This window comes from Stegastes partitus, unplaced genomic scaffold (genome assembly GCF_000690725.1).
Source record: "Stegastes partitus isolate 25-593 unplaced genomic scaffold, Stegastes_partitus-1.0.2 Scaffold384, whole genome shotgun sequence".
NCBI classification, from domain to species: domain Eukaryota; kingdom Metazoa; phylum Chordata; class Actinopteri; family Pomacentridae; genus Stegastes; species Stegastes partitus.
The window spans coordinates 195,524-208,960 of record NW_007578115.1 but is presented as its reverse complement, the minus strand read 5'-3'; the positions used below and the strand labels follow the sequence as shown (position 1 = coordinate 208,960).

The 13,437-nt window shown below is 42.5% G+C and overlaps 2 protein-coding genes across 2 annotated transcripts in view; both read right to left on the bottom strand.

Moving 5' to 3' along the window:
- Nucleotides 1-1,166, bottom strand: part of rspo2 (R-spondin 2) — a 65,056-nt gene extending 63,890 nt beyond the window's left edge. Inside the window, exons 1-2 of the mRNA XM_008285044.1 lie at nucleotides 1,123-1,166; nucleotides 540-856 (exon numbers count right to left, since the gene is read on the bottom strand). Coding sequence (XP_008283266.1) covers nucleotides 540-762 — 223 coding nt within the window. The 5' untranslated portion in view covers nucleotides 763-856; nucleotides 1,123-1,166. The remainder of the gene's footprint in view (nucleotides 1-539; nucleotides 857-1,122) is intronic.
- A 4,248-nt stretch (nucleotides 1,167-5,414) lies between these two features.
- LOC103359619 (eukaryotic translation initiation factor 3 subunit E-A) overlaps nucleotides 5,415-13,437 on the bottom strand; it is a 28,775-nt gene continuing 20,752 nt past the window's right edge. The window contains exons 10-13 of the mRNA XM_008285042.1: nucleotides 13,272-13,381; nucleotides 7,358-7,460; nucleotides 6,765-6,899; nucleotides 5,415-5,592 (exon numbers count right to left, since the gene is read on the bottom strand). Coding sequence (XP_008283264.1) covers nucleotides 5,557-5,592; nucleotides 6,765-6,899; nucleotides 7,358-7,460; nucleotides 13,272-13,381 — 384 coding nt within the window. The 3' untranslated portion in view covers nucleotides 5,415-5,556. The remainder of the gene's footprint in view (nucleotides 5,593-6,764; nucleotides 6,900-7,357; nucleotides 7,461-13,271; nucleotides 13,382-13,437) is intronic.

The following is a 13,437-nucleotide window of genomic DNA, read 5'->3' as shown; positions in this document are numbered from 1 at the left end:
AATAATATAGGGCGCCCTTTGTTGGGGCCATAACACCGGGAAGTGGCGTTAATAGCCCGTCTGACAGCGTACTTTAAATACGATTAGCCAAATTCCCTGACGCAACATGTTTTAATACCAATTTTGGATAGATACGCGTGGCCAATTTTTGCGCACATTTTACGCACCGCATACCGGCTCTGAAATCGTTATACAATGTGGAAAAATCTTCTTTCAAGAGGTTAATAAGACACATAGGATTCTGACGGACTGAGTTGTAGCTTAGATAACGTTTTTTTCTTTCTGCAATGTTTGTCATTTTTGTGTGGAATCGGCAGCTCTCACCTGCGAGGTTCAAAATAAGATTATGCAGCTTTGTGCGCACTGTGCTCTTACTTATAGAGAATGTACATAATGCAAGAAGGATAGATACGACACTTTCACAGAATGTGTGAGCCACCTTGTTTAGGACTGAAACACACACAAACTCTTTAACAATCTGTTAAAGTCACTCCCTGGATGCTGCTCTAAGACCTGTGGGCTACATAACCCCGTGTTACCTCTTTTGTTTCTCCTCCAGCGGTGCGACGGCGCCTGACAGTTGCTGTACTCCATACAGTTCAATACGATCAGGGCAAATGAGAAGAGTCGAAACTGCATCTGGACGGCGGTCTGTTGTTCGGAGTCCAGTAAAAACGGTGCCAGTTGGGCTTGGGATGAATTCTCTGACTTTGTAATGTTCTCCTCCAGTTTCTTTAGTCGATCCTCAAATGTGTCAAACATCAGACGAGATGCGACATGGTATCACGTCGCCGACTGGGATCATTTTATGGAGCGCGCTGATCCTCCAGTCACTAAAAGTGTCCGTTTTGTTGCGCTGCGGGGAGAATGACAAAGGAGGTTACTGTGATAACAGTGTAACGAAATCAACACCTTCCTATACAAATGATGCGTGGGGATGATAGAGGGGAATTGAAAGGAAAAAAATGAATAGCTCTTCTGTGTGTTAATGTGTTTCAACAATCGCAGATACAACGGCTACTGCTCAAACGCCCCCCTTTCCAAAAAAAAAAAACATAGAGCGCAATCGTGCGTAATAGTCGCCAGTACGCTCCGTGAGATAACGTGGTGTTGTAGCAATACCTTTCATAAGATAAAGTGTAATTCCGCTCCGGTCCACTTTTTTTTTAGGTTCCCTCTGTGTGCAAGCGCGGCTCGAGAACATGCAGCATCCCTCTCTGTGTGAGAAACTTGTGTCTCCAGAAGAGAACAGAGGTCCGAGGAGGAGGAAAAAAGGTGGTAGCGGTGAAGGGGAGGGGGGATTTCCTTTCCTCCTCTCAGTTTAAAAAAAAAAAAGAAGCTTGGATTCCGTTTACCTGCGTTTCTTCACTCAAGCTTGTCCCGTACTGTAACGCAGCAGAAACAAACTCACATGTGTTGCTTTGCTATAAAGCGGAAAATGAGAGCCGGTGAGTGAGTCTGCGTTTTGCGCGCTGCTGAGGTTGAGCTGCGACTGACTCCCAACTGGTCCTGATGCTTGCTGCCTTTTTCCTCATATAGCGCCGTGTCGCTGTCACGTGTGGACGCTTCTAGTTTTGTGTTTCTTCTTATTTAAGATGTTGAAGATGACATTTCGTGTAGTCCCACCACCACCATCCCTCCACCCCAGCGCGCACTCACCCACACTGGCCGATACGAGATTGCCTCTGGGTCCTAGTGAGCATAAAAAAGGTGGAACATTCAAAAAAGTTTATGTAATTTATCTTTTTTCTATTTAACGCAGCTTTTCTGTGACGGAAATAGTGATTTTTCTTAGAATATACGATTTGGAATCCAAATTTTTTGTGAATTTCTTGCGCAACAGCACCATTGTGCATTTCTTAACGGAGGTTTCAAATTAAAGTTTAGTGACCTCTCTTAACTAGAGAGCTAAAATGAAGTGAGAAATTGCAACAGAGTTAACCTAGTTGCTATCTCGGTTTCTTCCACTAACGATGTCCCTGTTGAATAATTAGAGGTTCGCCCCCCCCCCAAAAAAAAGCAATTATCTGTTAATGTGCATAATGACATAGGGTTCGCAAGTCAGCCATCTCGTCACGCCTCTTTCATCGCCCCCTCCAAACTCCCATCCCTCTCTGAAATTAATGATAATCGCTGGAGAGGCTGTAATTGCGGAACATGAATAAATCACTCAATAATTCCCGGGTTTTTCCATCCGCTGACCCATGTGACCTCACGCAGGGAGACATCTTAGCCGGTCAGTCTCTCCTTCAGTCACAACCATCTTACCTTGTGAAGAAAGACACGATCAGCTGGCACTGGTCCACTCCTCTGTGACATTCAAACTCTGGCTGCTCGTCAACTCTGCAGATGATTACAAATCAGGGACGAAACGGAACGGCACAGATTTGAAAGTTAGTGACAAGAGGCTCCAGAAGGGGAAAAGAGTCAGAGAGAAGTGATGCGTAAATGTGGCCAACTGCAAAGTGCCGGACATCTGTAGGGGGCATTTTTCTGGTAATATTTTCTCACCTTCTGATGGAGCAAGTTGTAAATGCTCTACCCCCTTTAGCCACTAGGTGTGGCACTTAATCTTTTATTTATTTCAGGAAATTATTTTCATGAGAGTTATGTTGTCCACGTCAGGAATTCTACAAGTGTGAGGTCAAGAAAAAAAAAGCTTTTCACAATATGTTTAATCATAAAAGACGATGGACAGAGAGAGTTCTCGTTTAAAAAAAAAAAAAAAAGTTCTTTCAAAAATCCTATAACTGTGTTTTCTCTCATTTGGGATCACAAAGATATCATATCTAGGCATTGCAAAATTTCATTCACATGCTGCTTTTCACTTTAAACAGCAGAGAAAATTGTGACAAAGCCAGTAAAACACACACTTTGCTACTCAAACACACACAAGTGCAAGTTTCCATTTCGTCACCGGAACTGAAAAAATATGTGAGGGGAAAACCTGTGTGTGTAAAAAAAAAAAACCTATAGTGACCTTTGTCCTGGCTTTGTTTATTTATTTATCCAGAGAGCAGTGAGAGACATTGTGGTCAGGAGGGCTGTTAGCCGCAGGCAGTGCTGCTGGTTTGGACTCCTCTCTAAAACAACATCTGAGAGTGCACGGTTAAGGTGAATGTGATAATTTAGGCCTCAGGCACTTTTATTTTCATGATGTGTCATGGAGAAGGGGGCCGGTAAACCAATCACTTTATTCTCTCCATCCCTCCCTCCCGCTCGTTGCAGTGCACAAAAGTGGAGGTGACGTCAGCATTTGGATGGTCTGGCTCAGAGCCCTCAGTGCCATAACAGCAATGAGGGGAGCTGCTGTACACCCTGCTCATCAGAGAGCCGGCCTGCGTGGTCTTCATCGTGGGTTTTTTGTCACAGTTTACTGGGTTAAAAAAAAAAAAAAAGAAGGAAAAAACAAAACAACAACCAAAAAAAAAAAGCCACTCCACAGCGGTCATCTTAAAAAGTCAGAATCTGAAATGTCAAGACTAGGATGAGAGTGAGGCACACTGAGAAAGTTCAAGTCACATTTAGCAACTTTCCGTGCTTGTGGCTCGAAATGGAAAGAGGGAGACTTCAATATCCAGAAATAATCCAACATGACATTCACAAACAAAGCTGAAACATTACAGTCCACACGTGTACAAACACGACTTTATAGTCACCATAAATACAGCTGACAAACTTATCTCCCCTCGGGGTCCATTTAGGAGCCGGCCTCCAGCTTTAATTGATAAATGAAACAATGTGAATTTGAGCATCTACAATTCATCTGCTGATGAAGATCACATATGATGAGAAGCTTCAGAACAGCTATTAAAATGGACCTTTAGGTGAGACTGTTTTGTTTAACTGCTGAATCCAAGATCAAGACTGAACTCTGAACCTCAGCGATAAATCTATTAAGGAAAATATCTTCAAAATCTGGCTTTTGAATACGAGGGCGTGGGTTCGTCGATGCCGAAGCCTGAGAAGGTGTCAGACTATCCATAAAAACTTAGTGGATGAGGTAGCCTGTTGGGGTTTAAGATCAACAGAAGATGTGAAATACAGAAAAGGTGCATGCTTCCTTAAAAGCTGTGAGAACCTATTTTCACAGGCGCCTGCTTATATAAACCTACATAAGACTCGGTGTTCTGCCTGAGGTTGAACAGTTTGGGGTGTTTCACATGAGAGATTTATTTGTGTTCAGCTCTTCTTTGGGCTCGGCTGGAGAGAACCCGATGTCATGCATTAATAAATTAGTTTTTTGTTATCATTGAACTTTTAAAAAATGGAAGCATTGCTTTATTCCTAAATATCTGCTGCATGTGAATTTACTGGAATTCAGACATATTGTTACGCCTACGGTTTGCAGCCATGAATGACAATTTACAGTAAAAAACTAAATAAATGGGGAAAAAACTGACTAGCATAATAATCAAATCACCTGCATGTATAACTACACTGACAGACAGGGAGCAGCGTAGAGGAGTGTCAGTCCTTCTTCAGACATTTAAAGCTGCAGTTTCATACATTTTCTCTGGTCACAGTGTCACAATACCTTCTAGTCGCTTGGTCTATTTAAAAAGTATATTGAATAAATAAATTGGGATATACTGTATACTTACTGAAAAACCACTGGAAAAGCAGGTTTTCATATTTCACCTCTATTGTACACAGTGCACTTATGTTTATCAACCGAGCCGGCCTGTGACGCATTATGGAAAAAATAGAGGAGGAAAGCACCTATTATTGGTTTGTCCTGCTTTTTCTCTGGACGGAACAATGTCGTACTTCTGTTCGTGGGTGAAACACGCGCGCGTGATGCAACACTCTTTTGCACTTTCCAGTCTTTTGATTTAACCTAATAAAGCAGGTGTATTCTACATAAAACCCTTGTTTAGTAGTTAAATTGCATGTAAGGAGAAAATTAAAGGCACATGAAGGAATGAAAGCCTGTTTGTGAGCAACTGTAATAAAGGAGGGAGGGAGCGTCAAAGGACTGAGTTATGAGAAGGTCGAAAGCAGAGAAAAGCGGGGGTGGGGTGGGACATTAAAAAGATTGTGTCCGTCTGGCTAATGGTTCTTTATGGCTCCCTCATGTCCTCAGATGGGCAGGATGACTGGCAGAGAGTGTGACCACTGGTAACTGTACATCACCTCTGTTTGCCCCCTTCAGCTGACGTCCCACTCAGCGAGACTGCCTGCCACGGTGAAGTGAACCACTAAAACACCATAAAACCAACAGACTAAACAGCCATTCATCATTACTGCACACACATGAGCCGCATCACACGCAGCGGCCTTAACTGTCCCACTCAGTGACTCAATGCGCACATTAAAACTTCATCAAGTATTACCGACACAAAAAAAGTCTGACCACTCAAACCTCAACCGCCGTTTGTAATGTCCAGAAATAAGGCAATCATGGGTGAAAATGGTTTTGTTGGTCACTTTTATTGAATTGGTGATGACTTGAACCAAGTGTAAAGCAGCACTGTGCTCCTTGAGAGACAAGTGTGGGAAAGAAAAAAAAAGATGTAACACAACGAGCAGTATGGATCCGTCTTCACTGTGTCTCTAAAATCCACCTTCCTGACCTGCCCAGTTTGGTGTCTGCAAGAAAAAGCGTGAAGAAAACATCAGATTAGACCGTTCGCAGATCGCTGGGAGTGATCAAAACAAATTTTCTTGTTGATTGTGGGAAATGTGAAAAAGTTACCTACATGTGCAAGCAGTTAAATGCTGAAGTTTTCCTTGTCAGGAGTGTGTAATGTGTGTGTTCTGCTGGTGAGCGCTGGGTGGCTGTGAGAGCTGACAGGGACCCTAAGCAGCCTGCCCAGATGGTAGGCAGTAAATGTTCTCTATATGTAAGTGATTTGTAGCCTTGAGGACAGCAGGATGTAATGGTGCTCTGTGAGTTGTTTGCAGCCTCTTTTGTCTAATTACAAAAACTCCTTAATGAGGGGGGGGCTTTGCTTTTTTTTTTTACAGGACAAGGTTATGGCAGCACTCCTGCTGCAGATATTCAAACAATAGGGAGGAGGGTAATTGAGCACATCAAAAGATACTCAAAAGCTGCACAGTTAAAAAGTGAACATTTAACATGTTGTAACTCAGTGGCCTTGGGGCTGGGGGGTGAGAAATCCAATCAGCTCAGACGCCCATCAAATCAGTCAGCTTTGACAGACGTCAAGGCTTCAATTAGTGGAGAGTTGTATGAAGCAGCAGCTCCAGTTCAGAAGACGTGCGTTATTATGACATTCGTGTAGCTGTAGTATTTGAACAGCCTACATACCACGATAATGCACAGGGTCAACATCAAAAACAGACTTAAATTGGATGACTGGACCCTGAGCCAGACATCTGCAGCAGGTCCTAAGTGCAGGGAACTCCAGGCTTTGAGTAATGTTCACCAAAAGTCAGTGTGAGGGTCCACCTTATTTACGTTGCTGAGCTGAGTCACTGAGCTCAGGCCTCGTTTTATGGTTGTTTGGAATCTACCTTGTCATTAGGCCTTTGAAGAGCAATGGAGGGATGAAAGCATTAGCTCTGTTAAACTTGCTCTTACTGGCTTATTTCGTGTAAAGAGAGCTTTTGTTGATGGTTGTTCATCAACATTCTTTAGCCTTGTTCTTCTGAGCTGATCATTTGAAGCGCTTTGAACTGCCCCGAGTTCATGTTGACCTTCAATCTGATCGGTTGAGGGAGTTATGGTTGCCCTTCAGCGATGAGCAGGGAGTGGAGGTTTGTGTGTGTTTTGAATGTACAGTATGTGCATTACTCGCCTCGTTCCTGGTGCTGTGGGCCTGCTTTTTCTCAATGTTCATGGCCAACATTTGGCTGCGGAACGAGAGGCTCTTGGTCTTCTCAATCACCTGCTGGTAAGGTGATATGGCATTGTTTCCCATGACCACATGGCCCTAAAAATATGGACAGAAAAGGACAACATATTTACAGTATTCAATGTAAGCCAATCATATTTGGTCGTGCAGACACACCACTCTACAAACACCAACCAGAAGTCACATAGGTCCTATTCATTTCTACTGAAGGCACATCTAGATAATTCTATGTCATTCTGGAGGACTGGGCTATGATTTGCTGATTACAGAGAACTGTTGTGATGTGTATGCCAAAACATGCAGGTTTAACATGGAGCCTCTCAAAGGGAACAGAACAAGGCTCAAATATTATGGTTACCATGTCCTTATAGTGTCCCCTTTGATAAAGAAACAGATCAGGACTTGAATTAGGCTCCTGAGGTCACACAAAAGGAGGATGGAAAAGGTATCCACAATACGCCAAGATCTGTTTGAAAAGATCTGATTCGTTAGTGAAGGACTGAGGTGACCGACGGGAAGAAGACAGGAGGTCTCACCAGTTTGGAGTCTATCTTGGCATCCAGCCTGGCGTTGCGGATAAGGTTGACAATCCATCTCTCAGCTTCCTCAGGTGTCATGTTCAGTTTGTCTGCCAGCATGCTGTTGAGGAAACAGAGAAACAGGGAGCTCTAATTTGGTTTGGCCAAGACTGAAATGTTTCTCAATCTATCGTAAGGTTTGGTTTCAAATGTTGTACAGACATTCATAGTTCCCAGAGGATGTGTCCTTGGTGAGTCATTAGGTTTGAATTTTAATTTGACCAATACTTTGGTTTATGACCACACCTGCAAAACGAAGGAAATTCCCATCGTCCTCAGCTGTTGTAGTGCATGTAGAGTAATTAGCACCTTATGTCAAACTAAGATGGCGAGCATGGTAAACCTTATACCTGCTTAACAGCGGCACGTTTCAATTGTCACCACAGTAGAGCCTCACAGAGAAACTAGGATAGTCGTGAAAAAAAATGAAAAATGCACGTCTTTAGGAGGATATTTCTTAATATGAACAACAGAACTGTAATGAATGACTGATTGATTAGTTGTCAGCAATTCAATTGATAATTGACTCTGTTGATTAGTGATCTAATGGTCTCAGTAACTTGACATGGGGAAAAAGCAGAATTCTTGCTTCTTAGATTTGAGTAGTTTTTGGTTTCTTTTCCTTTTCATGACAGGAAGCTGAATATGTTTGAGTTGTGAACAAAACAACACAAATGACGACATCATCTTGGAGTTTAGGAAACATTTTCCCCCTTTTGCTTACATTTTACAGACTTGACAACTACTTGATTAATCAGAAAATAATCAACAGATGAATCAACAATAAGAATAACTGTTAGCGGGAGCCCTAATGAACAAACTGCACCTGAAATTGCAATCATTAGTATTATTAGAGCCCTCTGTCTTTGCCACATGTGTGTAATCTGCACAGGACTTTTTTATCGTATGCATTCTCTGCAGTTGTTGCAGATCCCTTGGAGAGGTAAGCCTTTGCAAACAGTGACATCAATTAAATTGAGCTGCTGTCTGTGCTCTGCTGATTCATGCATGAAATATGTACCAGCACCAAATAACTCTTAGGTAATACTACACTACAATATGATGGATGTGGCACATTAGGTGCTAAATGACTAGCTTCTATTTCCATTTGACAATGTTAATAAACAGCCAACGTATTGTGCTTCAGGCACCAAGTGTGTAACACAAAGCACACCAGAAAAACACTTCATTGGTGCTCTATTAATGGGGGCTTGATTTACAGACTAGTATGAATAACTCAATTAGAAGTGTGGGCACTACCCCATGTTGTGAGCTTCTGTGGTTACTGATCCTTTCATTTTTTTGTACCTCTGCTTCCAGGACACACGCTCTCTCCACCTGGCTGCTACAGTTTGTCATGACACACTGTTCCAACGGGTGACTGTCCACCAAAATAAAAGCCAGGTTGGAGACCGGGCTGCTCTTTGATACAGCTAGACGTAGATGTGTCACAGCAGACGGAGGGGAGGTATGAGGGTGGCTGGCATTCTTTGATCCAAAGCTTTCCCCACAGCAGCTGGCTTCCCTTGTGGCTTTCAAAATAACTAGACCCCCTCGATACCCCCATCCAGACCCCCTTCCCCCAACATTTCCTGCCCCCTTCCTCTAGTCTGACCCACACCACCCTCCACGCCTACCACATTTCATATCAGGGCCCCAATAAATATCCTCCACCGGTTTGTACGCTGCTCAAAATTACTTCAGTAACTCCACCTCGCCTCTCAAAAACAAGACCGCTGAAAAACCTCAGCAGCACAAATACTGTAGAAAGACAAATTTGTCGTTGTGTTTAGTCTGTGTTTGCACAAAATAGAGGTTATAGGGCCTATATAAAAACAATTTACTTCGCTAATTATCACTTCCTGATCCATTAATCACAATTTCTGAAACCCCTTCAGTGAGTAAGTTAGAATCTGCCCAGACCACACCGCTTCTCACGCCATGGTTCTGCAAATACAACCCACCACCACTACAGATTTCAAAAGCTGCTCTCAGAGGCTTGTTTAAGACATTCTTTGAGTGAAAAGTAATCTTATTTGGGATTTGTGATATGTCTGTCTCACCTCAAAGCTCAAAAACAAACAAAAAGAAGACTACCACTTTCTAACCCATGAATGTTGGTAAAATGTTGGCAAAACCACATAAAGAAGGAGAGTGAAATGATGTCAGTGTCTGGATGGGGCATTAAGAGCATAAACAACAAATAAAAAGTATTACGTCAGCATAATGAAGTAAATAGGGTTTGGTCTCCAAGTGACAGTGCGCATCTCTCAACACTTTCACCGCAGTGAAGTGATGGAGAAGGTGGGTAACACGACACAGAATAAACTGTTGTGAGTAGATTCATGAGTATCCCAGCAGCTCCAATGAGTAAAAAGGATACAAAGAGACTGATGAACCTGTCATTCACACCAACAAACGTAGTAACATTAGCCCTGCTGAACAGCTGATTACACTTAAGCTCATCAAAACCTGTGGAAAATGATGCATGACAACAAAATTGCTCCTATGGATCATTATTGGGAACCTAACAAGTTTGGAAAAGTGTTGGCTGTGTAATGACGCAAGTTTAAGTTGTGATGGATAACACATGTCGGTGATCGCACAGTGACACTACTAACATCAAGGAGTTTAGTCTGACGGCAAAATATTGCAAATGTAAAGAAAACTGTGCATTGATGAGTAGTTGTAGCTCATATTGATAGCCGAATGAATGACAAGGTTTGATTTGCTATTTTAACAAAAAAGTGACTGGATTCATCATGCTAAGACCAGGGCTGGTTTCTATGTTCTTGTAGCTGAAGATAAATAATAAAACCCTGTCCATTTGGGTTTATTGTCAAGCCATAGAATTGGTGTGAGACCAGTCTTACGTCTGCCTGCCTGATGGTGCTACACAAGGGATACAAATCTAAACATCTCAAGTGCCTAAAACTTAACAGAGCTGTATGTGCAGCACATGTGACATTCGGAAATACCCTTCTCTTATTTATCTTACAATCCAGTAATCTAAGGCAAATACGAATGAAATTTGTTATTGGTTCCAATTTTACCCCAGCGATTAAGTGATTGCTGCACAGGGGTACTGTGGGTGTTTTGTTTGACAATTCAGTAAAGTGGGGGCACATGTCAGTCAAGTCCAGGTCAGATTTGGTGATCAAAACAAACATGATCTGGTTTCCTCACCGGGGACTTGAGCTAACCCCTAACCCCTGACAACGTGCTCTGTGCAGCATTACACAGGAACACAGAGTGCCCCAAAAGGCCCAGGGCCTTGGCCTGTACCAACCAAAGTCCTCTAATCTAATTTATAATATAAAGTCTGGCAATGTTTTCCTCCCAGGAAGCACATTTGTATATCAGAGCGGGGTTCCTTTATCTTATTGTCTCTGAGAGAGTTCTTCAACGGCTCGCTCTACTTAGACCTCAGAGAGAAGTCAGAGAACAGAAGGGAGGAAAAAAAGAGAGAAAAGGAGGGAGATGTAAGAGGAAGCAGGAATGGGTCGGACTTAAACAACCTACACTATTGACATCCTTTGGCCCTTAAGCCAAGCAGACAGCCTCCATGACTGGTTTTGTTTTACACAACCATGATCCTGTTCCTTGGGGGAGAGGGATCACTTTCATTTCGACCCCTTACTCACTCTGGCTCCTGAGCTTTCGACTTCAGGCTAGGGGACTCCTGTGAGTCTCAATACCAACCTCACACTTGAAGAGAGGGGTCAGGCATTGGGGTCTAACTCGGTTAAGAGAGAGAGGAGGATGGGGGATTCTTCTCCAAAATAGCCCTTTTCTTAACATGGCTGACCTAAAATGAATGCATTGTTAAACACTAACATATGATAGCATTTGGGAGACTCCAAGCCATTTGGAGCAACCTCGCCTTCGGTTTGGGGTAAAATAGATTTTTCGGGGAAACCGAAATGATTGTGTGGTCTTTTTAATGACTCAATTGTGAGGTGGAAAGATCTTCAGTGTTACATCCAAATACACTAGACACTCTTTCCAACTACCAGTGAGCTGTTGTGTACAAATATAATCTAGTGATGAGGGGGGAAAAAAAATGCCCAAATGATCACGTCTCAAGCATTTACTCACAATGTCAAAGGACAAGTGTGCATCTGAGGTCAAAGCAGGGCCTTGCCACTAAAACATTCATGGAAGGGCTAAGGAAATACAGCCTTTAAATCAAACAAGAAAAACAAACCTAAATTGGAAACACACACTCAGGACACTGAAAAGTCTAGACAAAAGGATGTGTGTGTAGGCAATTACGAGTGCAGCCTGAATCACATTTTCACTGCCTACAGTACGTTTTACATAAGCCTTTATTGCATAAAATAACTGAATTACGCCAACTTCTGGTCTACTTTTGTGTCCTAAGCTGTGGGCAAACTTCGAGCTAAATATCTGTGAAAACATCATGGCCAACAGCTGTAAAAACGGACTCATTAAAAACAGCCATCAAATTCATTTGAATCCACGCTTGGGTGCAGAGGGCTTCTGGGTAGAGGACTAATGACTTGGAATTTGGGTGTTTGTCAAAAATAGACATGTTCTATCTATCGTCATAACACCCCCAAAAATAAACACGGAAATCCCTAAAACTGCCCCTGATGTGCGTTACCGCTTCAGAGACCTCAACAGACAGCGAGCTCGGGACACTGAAAAAAGGTGAAAAGTAGGAAAATCACCGTTCGACTTCCTCTTTCAGTGTTACCACTAACCTTTGTGGTCCCTAACAAGTAAATGGATCCAATTGCAGTACGTCTGCCAAAAAGAACCAGGACTCCTAATCAATTCCAGACAATCTGCAATTGGAGATTTCGACAGGGCCTGATCATGTTCCACAGTTCAACCTTGACTACAGACCTCCACGGCTCTGTATAACAGTCAATGCAATCATTTTCGTGTCAACAGAAGTAATTCATTCCCTCTTTCCACTGAGCATCATGTGTTCATGGAGCTTCCTTCAAATCTTCAGCATTTACAATATGTCTGATGGCCAGTATACAGCTTTGTGAAAGCAGTGGGAAATCCATACTGGTTATTAGTCAGAAACAGAATAAACAATAAAATATTGCATGCACAGCCTAATACCAGAGCTTAGATATCCTTACAAAGATGAGAATTACTTGCTAAGAACAGTGAAATGCTGTCTTTATCTTGGTCACTCTCTAAAATTGATGTAAACAGGCAGCCAAATCCTATAATCTCTCTTAATTGCAGACAATTACTTTCATCTTTTTTTCTCTCTTCTAATGCTCACTATAATTAGCATTTACTAAATTTCTTGGTTTTGGGGAAGCATCCAAGGTCAATTTTATTTTAATGTAACTAAACTGAATTTAAAACTTGCAGTCAATTGAAACGTACAGAACCCTCCGACCTCCATTTACCCAGTAAAAAAGAGCTGAAATGTTTCTGTGCATTGGAGCAGTAGGGAATGCCAAAAGCCGCCTAAACCCTGACCTCTTCCTGGAAGAAAACTGTCTGTGAATTGGCCTCAAACAGGTGGTCTTAAAAGCCTAGCAAGCAGAGAAACCTGCGGAGACCTGGAAGCAGTTAAACCACATAATACTTAATCCCCAAGATGTGTGGGGTCAGCATGGCTGTGTGTGGACGGGCCAATAAACACTTATCTGTGAGGGAAATTCCACTCATCACAAAGCCGACGTTCTTACTTCCTGCTTGCTGACTGCTCAGTGCTTACAAAGCCTAGTGATAGCAAATAGTACATCTCGTTAGTCTTTAAGGATGTCTGTCTGTATTCTCCTTTCAAATATGTGCGTCCCCCAATACAGCAGCATCAGTGCGAAGGCAACAACTTGCAAACTATTCCATTCGGTTTGTACTGTATAAAGTGGCTAACCTGATGCTAATGCATTGGTGGATTCGGCAGAAGGTCTCAAAGATGAAGAGCCGGGCGTTCTCAATAAAGTCCTCCAGGCAAGCGACCAGGAAGAAGTCATTCACAAGAACCTAAGAGACAGAAAGCATGTTATGTAAGAGCAGTGTACAGCAGATATTATGCAAAC